This window comes from Onychostoma macrolepis, chromosome 10, assembly GCF_012432095.1.
Source record: "Onychostoma macrolepis isolate SWU-2019 chromosome 10, ASM1243209v1, whole genome shotgun sequence".
Classification (NCBI taxonomy): domain Eukaryota; kingdom Metazoa; phylum Chordata; class Actinopteri; order Cypriniformes; family Cyprinidae; genus Onychostoma; species Onychostoma macrolepis.
This window is the reverse complement of record NC_081164.1, coordinates 22,256,589-22,271,389: the sequence shown is the minus strand read 5'-3', so window position 1 is coordinate 22,271,389 and position 14,801 is coordinate 22,256,589. Positions and strand designations below refer to the sequence as shown.

Below are 14,801 nucleotides of genomic sequence, written 5' to 3'. Positions count from 1 at the left end.
CACAAAATGAACATCAAGGAACATCAGTAACTATGCTGAAAGAAAAAGAACTTGCTGAAATGTGTCATGTCCCATGTAATCGCTCAATAGGCGTTTCAACTGTGGAAAGACGTAAATAAAACCGCATGTAAAAACAAGTCACGTAACATTACATTTACCTCAGCAAATTTAAAGGGATAGTTCACCTAAAAATAATTTTATCATTATTTATCTATTCATATTTTGTGATTCTTAACCCAAATGCTATTTTTCATCAGATTTCATGACCATGTATAATTTTTACCCCCCCCCCCCCACTTTTGTTATGCAATTTTTGCTTTCCAGGCATTTTGAAATGCACATATGTAGGATGCAAATAAATCAAAAAGTTGTTTTGTAATTAATTTACTGTCTTTAATTTTTTAAAACAGCCCAACTACCAACCATTACAACTAGAAAAAACTCTAGAGAGGAGCATTTTGCTAAATATATGAACTATATTACATGTTCAGTATATTTTTTACTTAACCTGTTATCTTTATTATTTGATGTATGTTTGAATAAATCTGTCATTTATTGAAACATTGTCAGTTATTACAGCCACACTTATATTTCAACAACAAATTGGAATAGAAACATAATTATATCATTAAGAGGCTGATATAAAAAAAACTGCCTTGATTATTAAATAACATTTCTTTTGGTTTAGGTTTTTTCTTGCCTAAATGAACACTTATTCAAACACATATTTGGTTTTCATGTTTCCGTAAAAACTCATTTCAGTGCATCGCTGGTTTCATTGAGTTGATATGTAGCATTAATATTTTGAAACTTATTTAAACACTTCTTTTGTTGCAGCCATTTCAAAAATGTTGATGTTCTGTATGATATCAGTGCTGGTTTCTTCCAGTGTTAATGGCCCTTGTAAATTGCCGTACCCAAGGTGAAACTAGGTGCAACCTTGAGCTCCACACCCTGTTAAACACACTTTCAAGCGTCTCTAGAGTTTGTCAGGACTCAATCATAGACTGTTTCTGTCCAGCCAGGCTTTCAGTAGTGGGACGTTCCTGTCCATCCAGCGGATGTTCTGCTGGATTCTCTGCAGGGCCTGTTGAACGCTGCGGAGCCCGGAGCCCTGATCCTGCTCTAGTGACCCGAAGAATGACTGAACCTACAGGAACAACACAAGCCACCAACCACAGTGTTTTTAGATTTCTACTGACTCCAATCAGTGCAAATGCAATGCTTTCATTTACATATGCCATTAACCAGAAATGATCTATCACCCATGATTCATGTAAAGTCATGTGACCTCAGTATGTTGACAGCTTAAACAACTGTAATGTAGAAGTGTGAAGGTGTGTGTGATATTTCTCAAAAGATACTATAAATATAAATATTTCTCAAATTCATTCATTAAGTACTGGGGAAAATTTTAAATATTGTTAACATTAGTAAATGCATTGAACTAACCTGAACTAAGAATGAGCAATATATTTTTAAAGCATTTATTAATCTTCGTTAATGTTAGTAAAAATATAATTGTTAATTGTTTGAGCATATTAGTATGGAGGCTTGTTTATGACATGGAATAAAAAAATAAAAAAGTTAATTTTAACTTTTTTCTCAGAATTTTGAGTTTATATCTCAATTAAGACTTTTATTTGCTGAATTGTGTTTATATTAGTGCTGTCAAACGATGAATCGCATCCAAAATAAAGTTTTGTTTACATAATATATGTGTGCACTTAGTTTATTTATTATGTATATATAAACATACACACATACAGTATATATTTTGAAAATATTTACACGTATATACATTTATATATTTATATTATATATAAATATATTTAATACATAAACATAAAATTTTTCTTAAATATATACATGCATGTCTTTGTATTTATTAATACATAATAAATATACACAGTACATACTCATATTATGTAAACTAATTTTTTTATTTTGGATGTGATTAATCGTTTGACAGCACTAGTTTATATCTTGCAATTTTGAGAAAAAGTGTGAGATATAAACTCATAATTGCAAAAAAAAAAAAAAGAATGGAAAATAGAATTGTGAGATATAAACTAAGAATAGCATGAATTGTAAGAAAAAAAAGTCACATTTACATTATTATCCTGTGGCAAAAAAAAGCTTCCATATGTTAATTTAAAATGGATTAACTAATGCTACCTAATAACATTAACATTGACTAATATTGATAAATGCTGTAGAAGTATAGTTCAATATTCATGTTAACTAATGTTTGCATTCATACTTTTTAAAAAGAATCAATCTAAATACCTCATCGAGCATTTCTCTGGTGGAATACTGATCGGTCACTCCAACCGTCAGGCGAGATATCGCAGATGAACCGAGATCAAACCTAAAAGGAGGATTTGCATTTTAATATTCACAATCTAACATGCTACAATGTGTCATAAGCACCATAAAACAAGAATGTGATTTTATTTGACATATAACAAGGTCTTCAGGTAGATATGAAAGCTTGCTACACACTTTTTCACAAGTTTCCCCCAGTTGGTTTTCAAGAAGTCCCAGGCGAGTTTGAAACCTTTTGGGTTTTTACTGACACTGATGATCAGCGACGGCAGGTCTTGAATTTTTATTATCTCTCCTTCAATGCCTCTTTCCATAAGCCTAGACAGAACGAGAAAGAAAAACACATCATAAAGCAGGTTTAATGACTCACGATCTTTATTACTGACACGCAGGATTGAAAAGGTGAGAAATGAATCATGCTTTTGCATTTTAATGACTTTCAAGAGAAGATCTTTTCGGATAAATACGCCAAAGAGTTTGACCTTCCTTAATGATTCACACGCCATCAGCCATGTCAGGTTTGGGTGAACTATGAAAATGTCATGTGACGCCTCAGCAGTTTCATGAATCCAGACTCACCACTGAAGCTTGTGAGCTAATGGACTGTACGAGAGGGCGGCTTTAATCATCCACTTCTCTGATGGCGAGACGGATCGCTTGTATTTCTCCAACAGGAAGTCCCAGCCTTCGTCTGAACGCGCCCCTTCAGTGTAGACCACCAAACTGATGTCAGTGGGAGCCTGAAGCAAACAACACACGTTTGGATGAATGAAAATAGTACGCAGTATGCATAATGTGGATGCTACATGAATCAAATGAACTCTTACCACATTTTGCCATCGGATTCTGTCCACTGCTGGAAGAGTTGAGTGGCAGTGTTGACACAGGACGGGTAACGGCGGATGCAGGAGAACAACAGCAGATAATTCCTGAGCATCCGCTCAGACACAGACCCGTCATCAGACCAGCTCTGACGGTCAATCAGCGCCTTAAATAACTTCACTAAATGACCCTGTTAAAACAGCAAATCAACAACAGCATGTCTAAATATATTTTATTTTTCCCAAAATGCATTACATTTTTTGCCAAATTCTGTTTTCCATTTTAATTCTGCTTTAATAGTTTAATTAAATTTTAATAATAAATATGGATGTCTAATCAATCGACTTCAACAAATTTCACGAATGTTTTCTGGATTCTGTTTATACTATATATATTTTTAATTAAATATTTTTTACTGATCAAAAAGTATGTTTAATAAACTGAATTCATAAAGATGGTGGTATCAAATGAATCAATAAAACTTTAACAATTTAATTAATCTCTAATCATTTCATTTTTTGGCAAACAAAGTATCTGCAAAAAACATGGATTGATAAACTGTTTTAATAAACTGTCTTCTGTACAATAGAAATATATTTGTCAAAATTTCTTCAAATTAAACCAGACTTTTATTTGTCAGGTTGTAGTAAAGACCTTTGAGTTTCTGTTGTGTATCTGACTAGTTCTGTTAATTTTTATTAATGATTACTTGTACAGCCCTTCTTTTGATCCAAATTTTGCCAAATTCTGAGAAATTCTACATTATAAAGTAACTTCCATTTTTGACTGGATTCTGTGATTCATCTATGTTTTTTGCACTGCAGAAATCTCAGGTCCTTATAAATATAATAAATATTCAGATGTTGCTGTCTGACCCTGGCCAACTACTTAAGAAAAGGTTACCATAAGATTTTAAATGTATTATCTAAACTGAGACACTAGAAAGTAACTATTGCACATATAATCTTTAAACTAGACTTAATCATGTTTGCAACCACAACCTTCAGCTGGTTCTCCAGTTCCTCCATGTTTCTCTTCTCCATGAGTTTGTAAAGCGGCACCAGCTCATTAAAGCCCTGCGTCACCGGCATGATCTCTGACTCTTTACTGAGGTACAAACTCAGATTCAGAGCTTTGTCCAGTGCGATTTTCTCAATGCTGAAGGAAAGACAAATACATTTGATTAAGAGCAAAAATAAACTGTCTGCAATGACAGTAACAAGACTTAAATCAAGTCAAATCAAATCAAATCAAGTATTGTTTGTGCTCAAATGCTGCAGGATCTTTTGCTTTTCTTCATATTTGAAGCCCCTCTCTGAACCCCCATACAAACCCCCTACCTCCTGAAACATGGACCATCTGAAACTTATGGAACTTTTTTTTTTGTGCAATCGAAGTGTGCTACACGCAGGTGAGTGTGCCTGTACAAACCACCTGTAGTAGCACACTCTCCTCCTCTATGCGCACTAGTCACTTTCCACACACGCTGCTGTGTGTATACAAATCCCACAAAAGACTCAGTAATATATGTATGTTTACATGCTCATGCACTACAAATCATCCTGCACTGTTCCCCAGCCAGCTGCTGACTCACTATGTTTCTCTTCGCACATGTACAGTATTTATCTGAAGCACTCGTATAGTTTGTATTTTTTAGTTTATGTATAGGTAAAAAAAATTTTTTTTATATATAGTATATTTATAGTCAAAATCTATCAGTAGGATAGTTGTGTATAGGTTTATATTGTTTTACTTCATTGCTGTATGCCTGTATTTATGTAGCACCGTGGTCCTGTGAGGCACGACATTTCGTTCCACTGTATGCCCCGCATGTAGCGGAATGACAATAAAGCTCAACTTGACTTGACTTTACTTGACTTGACTTATTGGCTGATGTTTCAGTGATTTTTAGTAAATATATGATGTCATAAACTTCTTTTCGCCAAATGATTTACTTGAAAAGTGTATTTCTGCATCTCTCTTTACCATAAATGACACTTGATTTAAATGAGTTTTTGTAGATGAGTTTGTTTTTCCATCAGATTTGGAGAAATGTAGCATTCCATCACTTGCTCAACAATGGATCCTCTGCAGTGAATGGGTGCCGTCAGAATGAACAGCTGATAAAAACATTACAATCATCCACAAGTAATTAATCAATTAATGTCTTGAGAAGTGAAAAGCTGCACGTTTGTAAGAAACAAATCCATCTAGATGTTTTAATTGTAAACCACTGCTTTTGGCTAAAATATGAGTTCATAATCCAGAATAACGCTTCTTCCAGTGAAAAAGTCTTGTGGTCTGAATCAGGAGAGAAATGTGTACAGATGAAGCACTGTTTACAAGCCAAAACAGTCTAAAACAGAGTTTGATGTGAGAGGACAGCAGCAGATGGACTTTTTCACTGGAGGATGTGTTATTATGGATTATGGACTATGGGTATTTTGGCCAGTAGCGACAGTTAAATGTTAAAACTTCTTAATGATGGATTTGTTTCTTACAGACACACAGCTTTTAACTTCGTGATATGTTAACTGATGGACTGGAGTGGTGTGGATTACTTGTGGATTATTGTGATGTTTTTATCAGCTCTTTGGACTCTTATTCTGACGGCACCCATTCACTGCAGATGATCCATTGGTGAGCAAGTGATGCTAAATTTTCCAAATCTGTTCCCATGATGAAACAAAATCATCTACATCTTGCATGGCCTGAGGGTGAGCACATTTTCAACAAATTTTTATTTCTTTAAGGATCACCAGCTCAGTTCCCTTACCTGACCAGCTGGAAGATGTCATGGATCAGACTGGCTCTGTCGTTGCTGCTAAACACACTGTGGTTTTGCTGGAGTTGGTTAATCAAAGCGTCCCAGCCTCCCAGCTCGTAATGTACAATATAATACCCCCGCAGGCCCACGTTAAATTTAATCCAGTCCACCTTCTCTGGCAGGTACAACACATCTGCAGACACACAGTCAGATTTCAGTATAACAGAAGGTATATAATATATATGTTGGTTTGGTTTAATATCTGATAGCTCAGACACACCTTTTTCGCTTTTCAGCAAGAAACGCTGCACTGCACTACTGTGACTGGTGATGTAAGTCAGAGGAACCTGCCAGCGGAAGCTTGATGTACTGTGAGAAATTAAATACAAACAACAAATATAAAAAAAATCAATAACTGCTTAGAGTGAATAACATTAATGCCATATTGACAGTAGCATACTAGCTTACTATATTTACTATTTCTGCAGGCAAACAATCTGTTTTCATAAAAACTAGTGTTGTTATTGTTAACAAAATCTAAAACTATTAAAAATATTTTTTTTGGTGGCTGAAATAAATCTGAAATTAAAATATCAATATTAGATGAATAACTTAAACCTAAATAATTACAATAAATTAACCTATAATTTAATTTAATAAATTAAACTAAAAAAGAAAATATAAAAAGTTTAAAATATTACTAAACAATACTAAAGTATACAAATAATACTAAATTATTTTTGTATGCCACAATGAAATGCACTGAACTTGACCTTTTCAAGGTGAAAAATAAAACAGAAGTAATATAATTTTCTTTCATTATCTTCTTATTTGATCAGAATGCCATAACATACCATTTTAAAAGCATAATAGAGTATGACACATTTACTTTTGCAGACTGTTTCGCATACTATTTTTAAAATGCATAGTATGCATAATACGCATTAAACAGTAGTTTGGTATTCCATAGCCAGCACGCACTTTGAAGTCTTTGAAGAGTTTGCTTCTCTAAGGAAGCGCTCCTGTTTGAGGGTGACCTCTTGACCTTTGACCTCCACAGTGATTAAAGGAAACCCCTCCTGCAGCGTCCAGGTGTCCATAATGGCTCGAACATCAACACTGTCCTCCATGAACCATTTCTGCGAGAACAGGTTTTTATCATTTAGTACATTCACTTAATCAGTTATTTGGTTTATTTCTAATAAAGATGACACATTTTTAGTGAAGAAATATAAGAGCTTAACTTATTGTAAATATAGACCATTTAATGAAATAATAAAAACCAATAAAATATTATAATAGATTCACATAAAGTTAAAATATTATATTTAAATGTAGCTTGATTTATAGCAGCACTCACAGAGGCTGGAGATTCGGCCCTGTTTTTGGAACAGAAACCATCAAGTTTTAGTCTCCCTGAATCCAATCCATCAGAAGAGCAGATCTGAAAAGATTGAAATGCATTTGATCTCTAGTCTAGAGCAATCGATTAAAGGGGTGGTTTACTGTGATTTCACTTTTTTCATTTTAAATAGTGTGTAATGTTGCTGTTGGTGCATGAACAGTATCTGCTAAGTTGCTGCGCTGAAAGTTCAACGTAAGCGGAGATATCGTCTTTTAAAAATCAGGAAGTTTAATGCCTACAAAAACGACTCATATGGGACTACAACGAGATACTTCCCGGGTTGCATACGTAAAAAACCCATAAATCTGCATCAACCCCTCCCTCCGGATCACGCAAGAGAGGGGGCAAGGCCATGTTCTGCGGCTTTGTCGAAGAGGAAGAGTTATAGTGGAGAGTTGTAGCCATGCCGTCGAAACGGTGTTATTTTCACCCAGCTGTCAGGTCTGTGTTCGGGCTTCCTACGGACGCTGTAGTTCGTCAACAATGGTTAAAATTTATGTTTGATTATGTTCCTGACAATTACAATCCTAATTTAGCTCTCTGTGCTGCGCATTTTACGGAAGACAGCTTCCAGAATCAAGAGAGTTCAGAGTTCAATGCCGGATTCACACAGAAACTATTACTAAAACATGGAGCAGTTCCAACTTTAAAACCAGAGGCAGCAGTTGTTGGGCCACAACCTGTAAGTAAGATTTCATAATTTTAAATGTATTTGCATGTATAATTTCAGACGTAATGTTTTAGTTTTATCACGGACGTAAACAAATGCCAACGCTGGCTTTAGTAGACAGTTAGTTAAATGCTATTTCGTGTGTCTATGACAAACGCGTACAAACATTTTGGACCCGAATTTGTAATTATGTACTAATTTTGTAAATGTATTTTCCATGTATACTTTATGACGTAATTTTTCGATTTGATCAAGAACGTAAACACAAGCCAACGCTGTTTGGTTATAGTGGCCAGTTAGTTCGATGCTATTTTGTGTGTATAAGACAAACGTGTACAACTTCAAACAATTAAATTTAATCACAACAGCAAACTTCCATTCAGAAACGTTTTGTAAGAGCCGTGCTTGCGGAAGTTCTGCTTGACTCTCTTCATTACCGCTTTCTGGGTCTGATTCTGGCTCAAACTGATACGGCAATATTGACACCATTATTTACATTTGACCGCAGCACATGCAGCTGTCGCCCCGTGAAGGTAATGGGCGTGAAGTTTCCGGACAATGTGCAGTACGCAGTTTAGCCAATCACAACACACCGGCCCAACTAACCAATCTGAGCCCATTGCCTGTTTCTGAGGGAGTGGTTTATAGAATCAGGAAGTCAACCGGTCGTTCAAATGACAGAGTAGAAATCGGCTTACAATAAAGGTGAAATATATGAAAAATAAGGCGTTTTTTAACAAACAAAACACGAAGACATGTTATATTGCACCCCATAAACGCAATCAAGCAAAGAAAAAAAGCAGTAAACCACCCCTTTAAATTACTTCAAGGACTGGAGAACATGCACAGGGACCGACTGTGGTAACTTACATTGGTAAGACTTTCCCAGAGGTGAGCGTTCACTGTGTTCTGGTAGCTGTGTGTCTTCAGGTAGTGTATAATACCATACTTGAAAGCCTCTGGCGTCAGGAAATCCCTCAGCATGTTCAGGATACACGCACCCTTCAGAGTTTGTGAAGAACAACAGTGGATATGTTAAAACAAATAAACCCTTCTTTTGTGTAGAATAAAAGGGTACTCCATTTGTGTAGGAGATGACTGACTGCCATTGGTTTCCATGCAACTGCCAAAAATTTGCTAAAAAAAACAAAAAAAACTTAATTGTAATTTGTCAAAGACTAAAATATTCAAATAAAAAATGAAAGACATGTCTTCTGAATCATCCAAGGAGAATTTGCTGTACCTTCATATATTTGAGTTTCACAGTCAAAAACTGGTCTATTGCAGCATTGAAAATGTTAGAAACTTTACCCTCATAAGGGTTTGAGAACCCGACATAAAAAAGGCAGGAGAATAAAGGTTTTCTAGATACAATTTCCAAAACACATCTATGTGTGGTCACTTTGCATGCACAATAATGACCCAAAATGGGAAAAGGTCACCAAATTTCAATAAGAAATAAATAGTTTAACCAGTGTTGCAAATCATTTAAAAATCTAATGTGGGTCAAACTGTCCTGCAACACAGTATTAATCAGGGCAATGTCAACTATAAGGATTCTAGAGAGATATAAACTGCTTGTGTACCTTCCGGTAGGAAACGTCATCAAACATCTCGCTGATCTCTGCAGGATTCTCCACTGGAGTGGAAATGGGGTGTGAGGAGGTTAAAGAGTCCACTGACATAGCAGTGAAGCACTTCTCCAGGAAATAATCATCCTAAAATAGAGGCCCTCGAAATCAGATCAGTCATGCCAATTATAGTTACATGTCATCACAATCTCAACTATTAGCTGTATTAATTGGTCTCACCACTTGTAGCTCAGGGTGGGTGATGTTGACGGACACATACTCCATGAATTTGGCAAAGCCCTCGTTTAACCACAGGTCATTCCACCACTGCATCGTGACCAGGTTTCCAAACCACTGTAAATCAGATTCAACAGACTTTCTACATATCTGTGCTAGTTTCATGTCCCATACTGCATCATTTAGCTCTCTTTCTATAATAATACCATTTTACTTCACCGCATCATTTTTGTCACAATATACACTACTGTTCAAAAGTTTGGGGTCAGTAAAAGAAATTCTCTCTTTTTTAAAAGAAATTAATACTTTTATTCATCAAGGATGTGTTAAATTGACAAAAAGTGTATTTTTAATAAATGCTGTGCTTTTTAATTTTTTATTCATCAAAGAATTCTGAAAAACCATCACAGGTTACAAAAAAATATTAAGCAGCAAAACTGTTTCCAACATTGATAATAAATCAGCATATTAGAATGATTTCTAAAGGATCATGTGACACTGAAGACTGGAGTAATGATGCTAAAAAAAATTCAGCTTTGATCACAGAAATAAATTACATTTTAAATTATATTAATATAGAACAATATTATTTAACCAATATTTAAAGTTGTAATAATATTTCTCAATATTACTGGTTTTTTTTTAGTATTTAGTATTAAGTAGATGTAGCTTTAATGAGACTTCTTTAAAAAAAATGTAAAAATAATTACCTATCACAAACTTTTGAATGGCAGTGTTTATAAAATGTATATAAAACAATCGAGTGACAAAGTTTACCCTCTTCAACTTAATGCTGTTGAACTGAATTTATGGAACAAACTATTTGCTAAAATAACCATAACATTAACAGCAACACTGAAATGCAAAAGACAAAAACAGGTTACATAAAAGTTTTGACCTAAAAATGGAGATAAGGTAAAGGTGTGATTAATTACATTTTAGACACATTGTCAGTAATTTCAGCAATGAAAAATCACTAAATCAATGAGTCAGTGAACCATTCATAAAGGCAGTCACTTTTGTTTCTGAATGGATCAGCCATTTGAATGAATCAATTGGCTGAATGATTGAATGACTCACTTATTAAGACAGGGATTTGCCACCACCTACAGGCGCTTTTAGTTTTATATTTAGAGTATCCTTTCCTATTTAAAATAAGTTCATATTTCACTATTTATTTGTATTTTTGTATGTTGAATTAAAATATTTCTTTCTAAAGCTACTTATATTTTAGCTACTTTTTTTACAATGTCTATTCAGTGTTTTTTTCTAAATTAGCACAATGATAACTATTATCTTTAATAATAACTTTATCTTTAATTGGCACATGTTGTGCATATTAATTAATCTCATTAATTTGAGATTAATTTGATTAATTAATCGGCACATTATGTAAATAATTAGATTTTTGACCGCCCTATTTAAAACATATAACCCCCCAGTGCTCCCCAGCCGACTGGCTGTTCATTATTCATTACTTAGATTGAATTAGTAATAGAAATATCAACCTGATGGGCTAGTTCATGGGCAATGACTTTGGTGATTCCCAGTTTGTCCGAGGAAGAAGATTTCTCAGAGTCAAAGAGCAAACCGGACTCTCTGTAAGTCGACAGGCCCCAATTCTCCATAGCACCTGACTGGAAATCTGGGATCGCTGCAAGATCTGCAAGTAAAAGATAGTTATAGCCTGAAATAGGTTCTAAAAAGCCAAGAAATATTCTGATTACAGTTTCCAATTATTTCATGGCAGATAGTAATATAATATACTATATTATGCCATGGTCTGTCTGAATACTCGATTCTGATTGGCTGGCAGGTGTTGATTAAATTCGTTGAACTGCACAGGTAGTTCCAGGTCAGTTTAATCACGTTCTATATTAATGCGCTTCCTATAAACATTGGTAACCATAGTAACATACAGTTATAGTTGAATTGTAATACAGACGAAAATAACCATCATTTCTATCGTTCCGGTCAAATATTGCAGCGCAAATATTATTAACATCTTTAATATGTGAATGCTGGGAAATGACCATGGCATAAACAGGATAATCAACGGCTAGCTGTGCATTAAACGATTTGAATGCACGAGTGGAGTATGCAGCCATGTTCAACAGTAGTAAAGATGGTGACTGCTGAACTTTCACACTCACCGTGTTTGGGAAGTGGATACGGGATGTCAAAATAATCATCATAAAAGTCCAGCAGTGTGACGGCGGTGTTGAGAGCATATTCCGCCTGACTGATCTTCTCGGGTACAGTATACACTGATATCTATATCAGGATTCAGGTTGGGAAGAGTCAATGGTCAGTGTAAAGAGTCAGGACAGTGTAATGAGGTAGGGATGTATTATAAAGTGTATTTATAATACTTTTGGTCATGTTATCGACTTGCCTCGACTCCATGCTGGCTTTTTTTACTGATGGACTGGAAATCGGAGATGATGAAGGCCACCAGGTAGGTGCTCATCTTCACCGTCGTGTCAAACTGATCCTCGAGCAGCCCGTCGGCCATTTCTACAGTTCTCAGCTATTGGAAGAAATAACCTTGCGTTAGTTTACATTTACATGATACGGTCTGTAAAAGAAATATATACTGAGAAAATACTGTTTGAAGTTATTGAATCACATTGCAGATTGTGTAATTTATATACACTGACTGTTATTATGATCAATTGAGTTACCTATACTTTTTTAATTGATATTTTGTGACTTCTCATTTAGGATAATAAACATACATTCAAAATTCTGACACTTTGATGTGTTGTGGAAAGGGTGTACAAAACGTCTATTATGAATTAGATGTTTCTGGGTCAATTTGGCCTTGTTATTACATGGTTAAAGGCAGCTGCACGGAATCATTTTTTAAAATGTATTTTTTTATTTTTTTACAGTATGTCAGAAGGGTGTTTATATTTACATTTATTTATTCGGCAGATGCTTTTATCTGAAGAAATTCAGAATTTTTTATCAGTTCATTTTGCTGGGAATCGAACCCATGATCTTGGCGTTGTGATTATCATACTTCTACTGTTTGAGCTTCAGAAAAGAACACAGAATAAGTGCTTTCCCACTGTTGAAAATGTTTTTTTTTTTTTTACAATACTATTTGTAAAATTTACGTTTTGTGAAAAATAATGTTTGAAAATGTTATTAAATACAGTTTTAAAAATCATATATTCTCATGTTTAATGTGTGAGAGCCATTAATGTTAAAGATTTCCTTTTTTCTTCCTCATAGTGTGGGTTTTGTTGAATTACACTGATGAATGCAGGTCAATTTCACCTGCAGTATAAAGATCAAACCCAGATATTTAACAGAATAAAATGGTTAATTATGTGTACCTTGGGCATGTTGGATATGGAAATATGCCTGGATTCTCGGCGCACACGAATGGTAAAGTTGGCTTTAAATGCAGGTTCATCAAAACAAGGGAAGGCAGCTCGAGCATGTGTCGCCTCAAACTGAGTGGATGCCAACATCCTGTAGGGAGAAAAATCATCATTTTGAAGGGGTTTGACGCCACTTCACATACAGTCAAACCTTAATCTAGAGTTAAAACTCAAGCACCAATGTTGTGGTTGTCTTACCTGACCTCTCCACTGTTTGTGGTATATATGCCTTTATAAAAGCCATGAAAACTGTCTGATAAGTTGGCGTAGAACTCCAAATGCACCACATGGTTTCCTTTCTCAAATGTGAAGCCATCAGAAAAGAGTGCTATCTGTTCATAGGCTTCAAACTCACTGATTTGCAGATCATGAGCATGTCTGGAGCCCAAGAGCTGAGCTTTGGAGATCTGCAGGTTCTTGCTGTGAAGGATGATGGCTCTGGTGTCCTGCTCTACCTTTATGAGGATCCGGACGACTCCAGTGAAGGTCAGGGAGGTCAAGTTGGGGTGTATCAGGAGGTCATAACGCTGGGGTTTCACTGTTTCTGGCAATCTTATCTTATCCCAGGGAAAAGGCAACTCATTTGTGTCTGTGTTGACGGTCATTGCATGGTTGCCAACAAAAAGACCACAGAATAAAACTGCAAATGTAAGGCAGCATAAACACCAAGACTGGGCGAAGAACATGATGAAAAACAGAAGGTTTAGTATCAGCTCTCTGACTGTTTCTTTTGAATATGTGCGCTTGTCAAATGGTTATCATTGTCACACGAGCACTGACCTCATAAGGAAACCCCCCCACAAATTGTACAATATTATATCGAACGTTTCATTGATTTTAGGCGACAAAAGGTTTGAACGAACCTCCGCACGATATCCGATCAGTAACGTAAAGTTAAATGAAAGCGAAAGTACGCAGCTGTCATTCAAAATATCAAATTTCCTGTCGCGTAAAGCGACTCGTTTTTGCTCTCAGATTGTATTATTACATCATGGCGCTAACAGCACACCACACGACGTTTTATATAACTGTAAAACACTATATTTGTTTATAAAAGGCATGTGTGTGCGATGAAATTCTAAACGCAGTGATGAAAACTTGCCTCTCATGAATATTAATTACGTAAAGTGACGTTTGGCGTTTTTACGTTCAACGGCTCTGTAGCTGGCCAATCTCAGCGCGAAACACTGGCTGTTGAATATTAATTAGGTTACGTGCCATGACGATTCACGAAGTTCACCGAGCAACGTCAGCAATGACCTTATTTATTATTCATGAGAAAAGCCTTCGCCTCAGTACTGTTTGTAAATACGTATGTTTAAAGTTGGGAAGAAATAGCGGCCTCTGTCTGTCGCGGTGGCTCAAAAACACACGATGAAACTAAAATGACATTTACATTTAGTAATTTATCCAAATGAGCACAATGTTAATAATAATATTAATCATTCAAATATAATAATAATAATATAATTAATAGTAATAATAATAATAATATTAATAATAACTGAACACACACATGCACTGACATGCACTGACCCCCCCTCCCATCTTACTCAGTGCAATATGTGTATCATATTCCTGTGCAATCTCTATTTTTCTTAGTGCAATG

General features: G+C 35.3%; 1 protein-coding gene across 1 annotated transcript; it reads right to left on the bottom strand.

Moving 5' to 3' along the window:
- Positions 1-368: 368 nt before the first annotated feature.
- On the bottom strand, positions 369-14,322 carry erap1a (endoplasmic reticulum aminopeptidase 1a). Its single transcript, XM_058789322.1, has 18 exons — positions 13,391-14,322; positions 13,145-13,283; positions 12,196-12,330; positions 11,954-12,074; positions 11,309-11,463; positions 9,804-9,917; positions 9,579-9,710; positions 8,863-8,994; positions 7,278-7,361; positions 6,899-7,056; positions 6,198-6,286; positions 5,927-6,110; positions 4,152-4,308; positions 3,156-3,340; positions 2,908-3,069; positions 2,506-2,646; positions 2,290-2,371; positions 369-1,150 (listed from the first exon to the last, which is right to left on the bottom strand). Exons 1-18 carry the CDS (start codon positions 13,876-13,878, stop codon positions 1,001-1,003), a joined length of 2,808 nt encoding a protein of 935 aa, XP_058645305.1. The 5' UTR covers positions 13,879-14,322; the 3' UTR covers positions 369-1,000.
- Between the last annotated feature and the right edge of the window lie 479 nt (positions 14,323-14,801).

What these genes read in the sequence shown, in the direction of transcription:
- erap1a (XM_058789322.1), bottom strand. Translation starts at nt 13,878, where the DNA reads ATGTTCTTCGCCCAGTCTTGGTGTTTATGCTGCCTTACATTTGCAGTT. An exon ending in GGGCCGAATCTCCAGCCTCT is followed by an intron (nt 7,057 to 7,277) that starts GTGAGTGCTGCT and finishes CTGTTCTCGCAG; the next exon opens with AAATGGTTCATGGAGGACAG. An exon ending in TGGGGGAAACTTGTGAAAAA is followed by an intron (nt 2,372 to 2,505) that starts GTGTGTAGCAAG and finishes TCCTCCTTTTAG; the next exon opens with GTTTGATCTCGGTTCATCTG.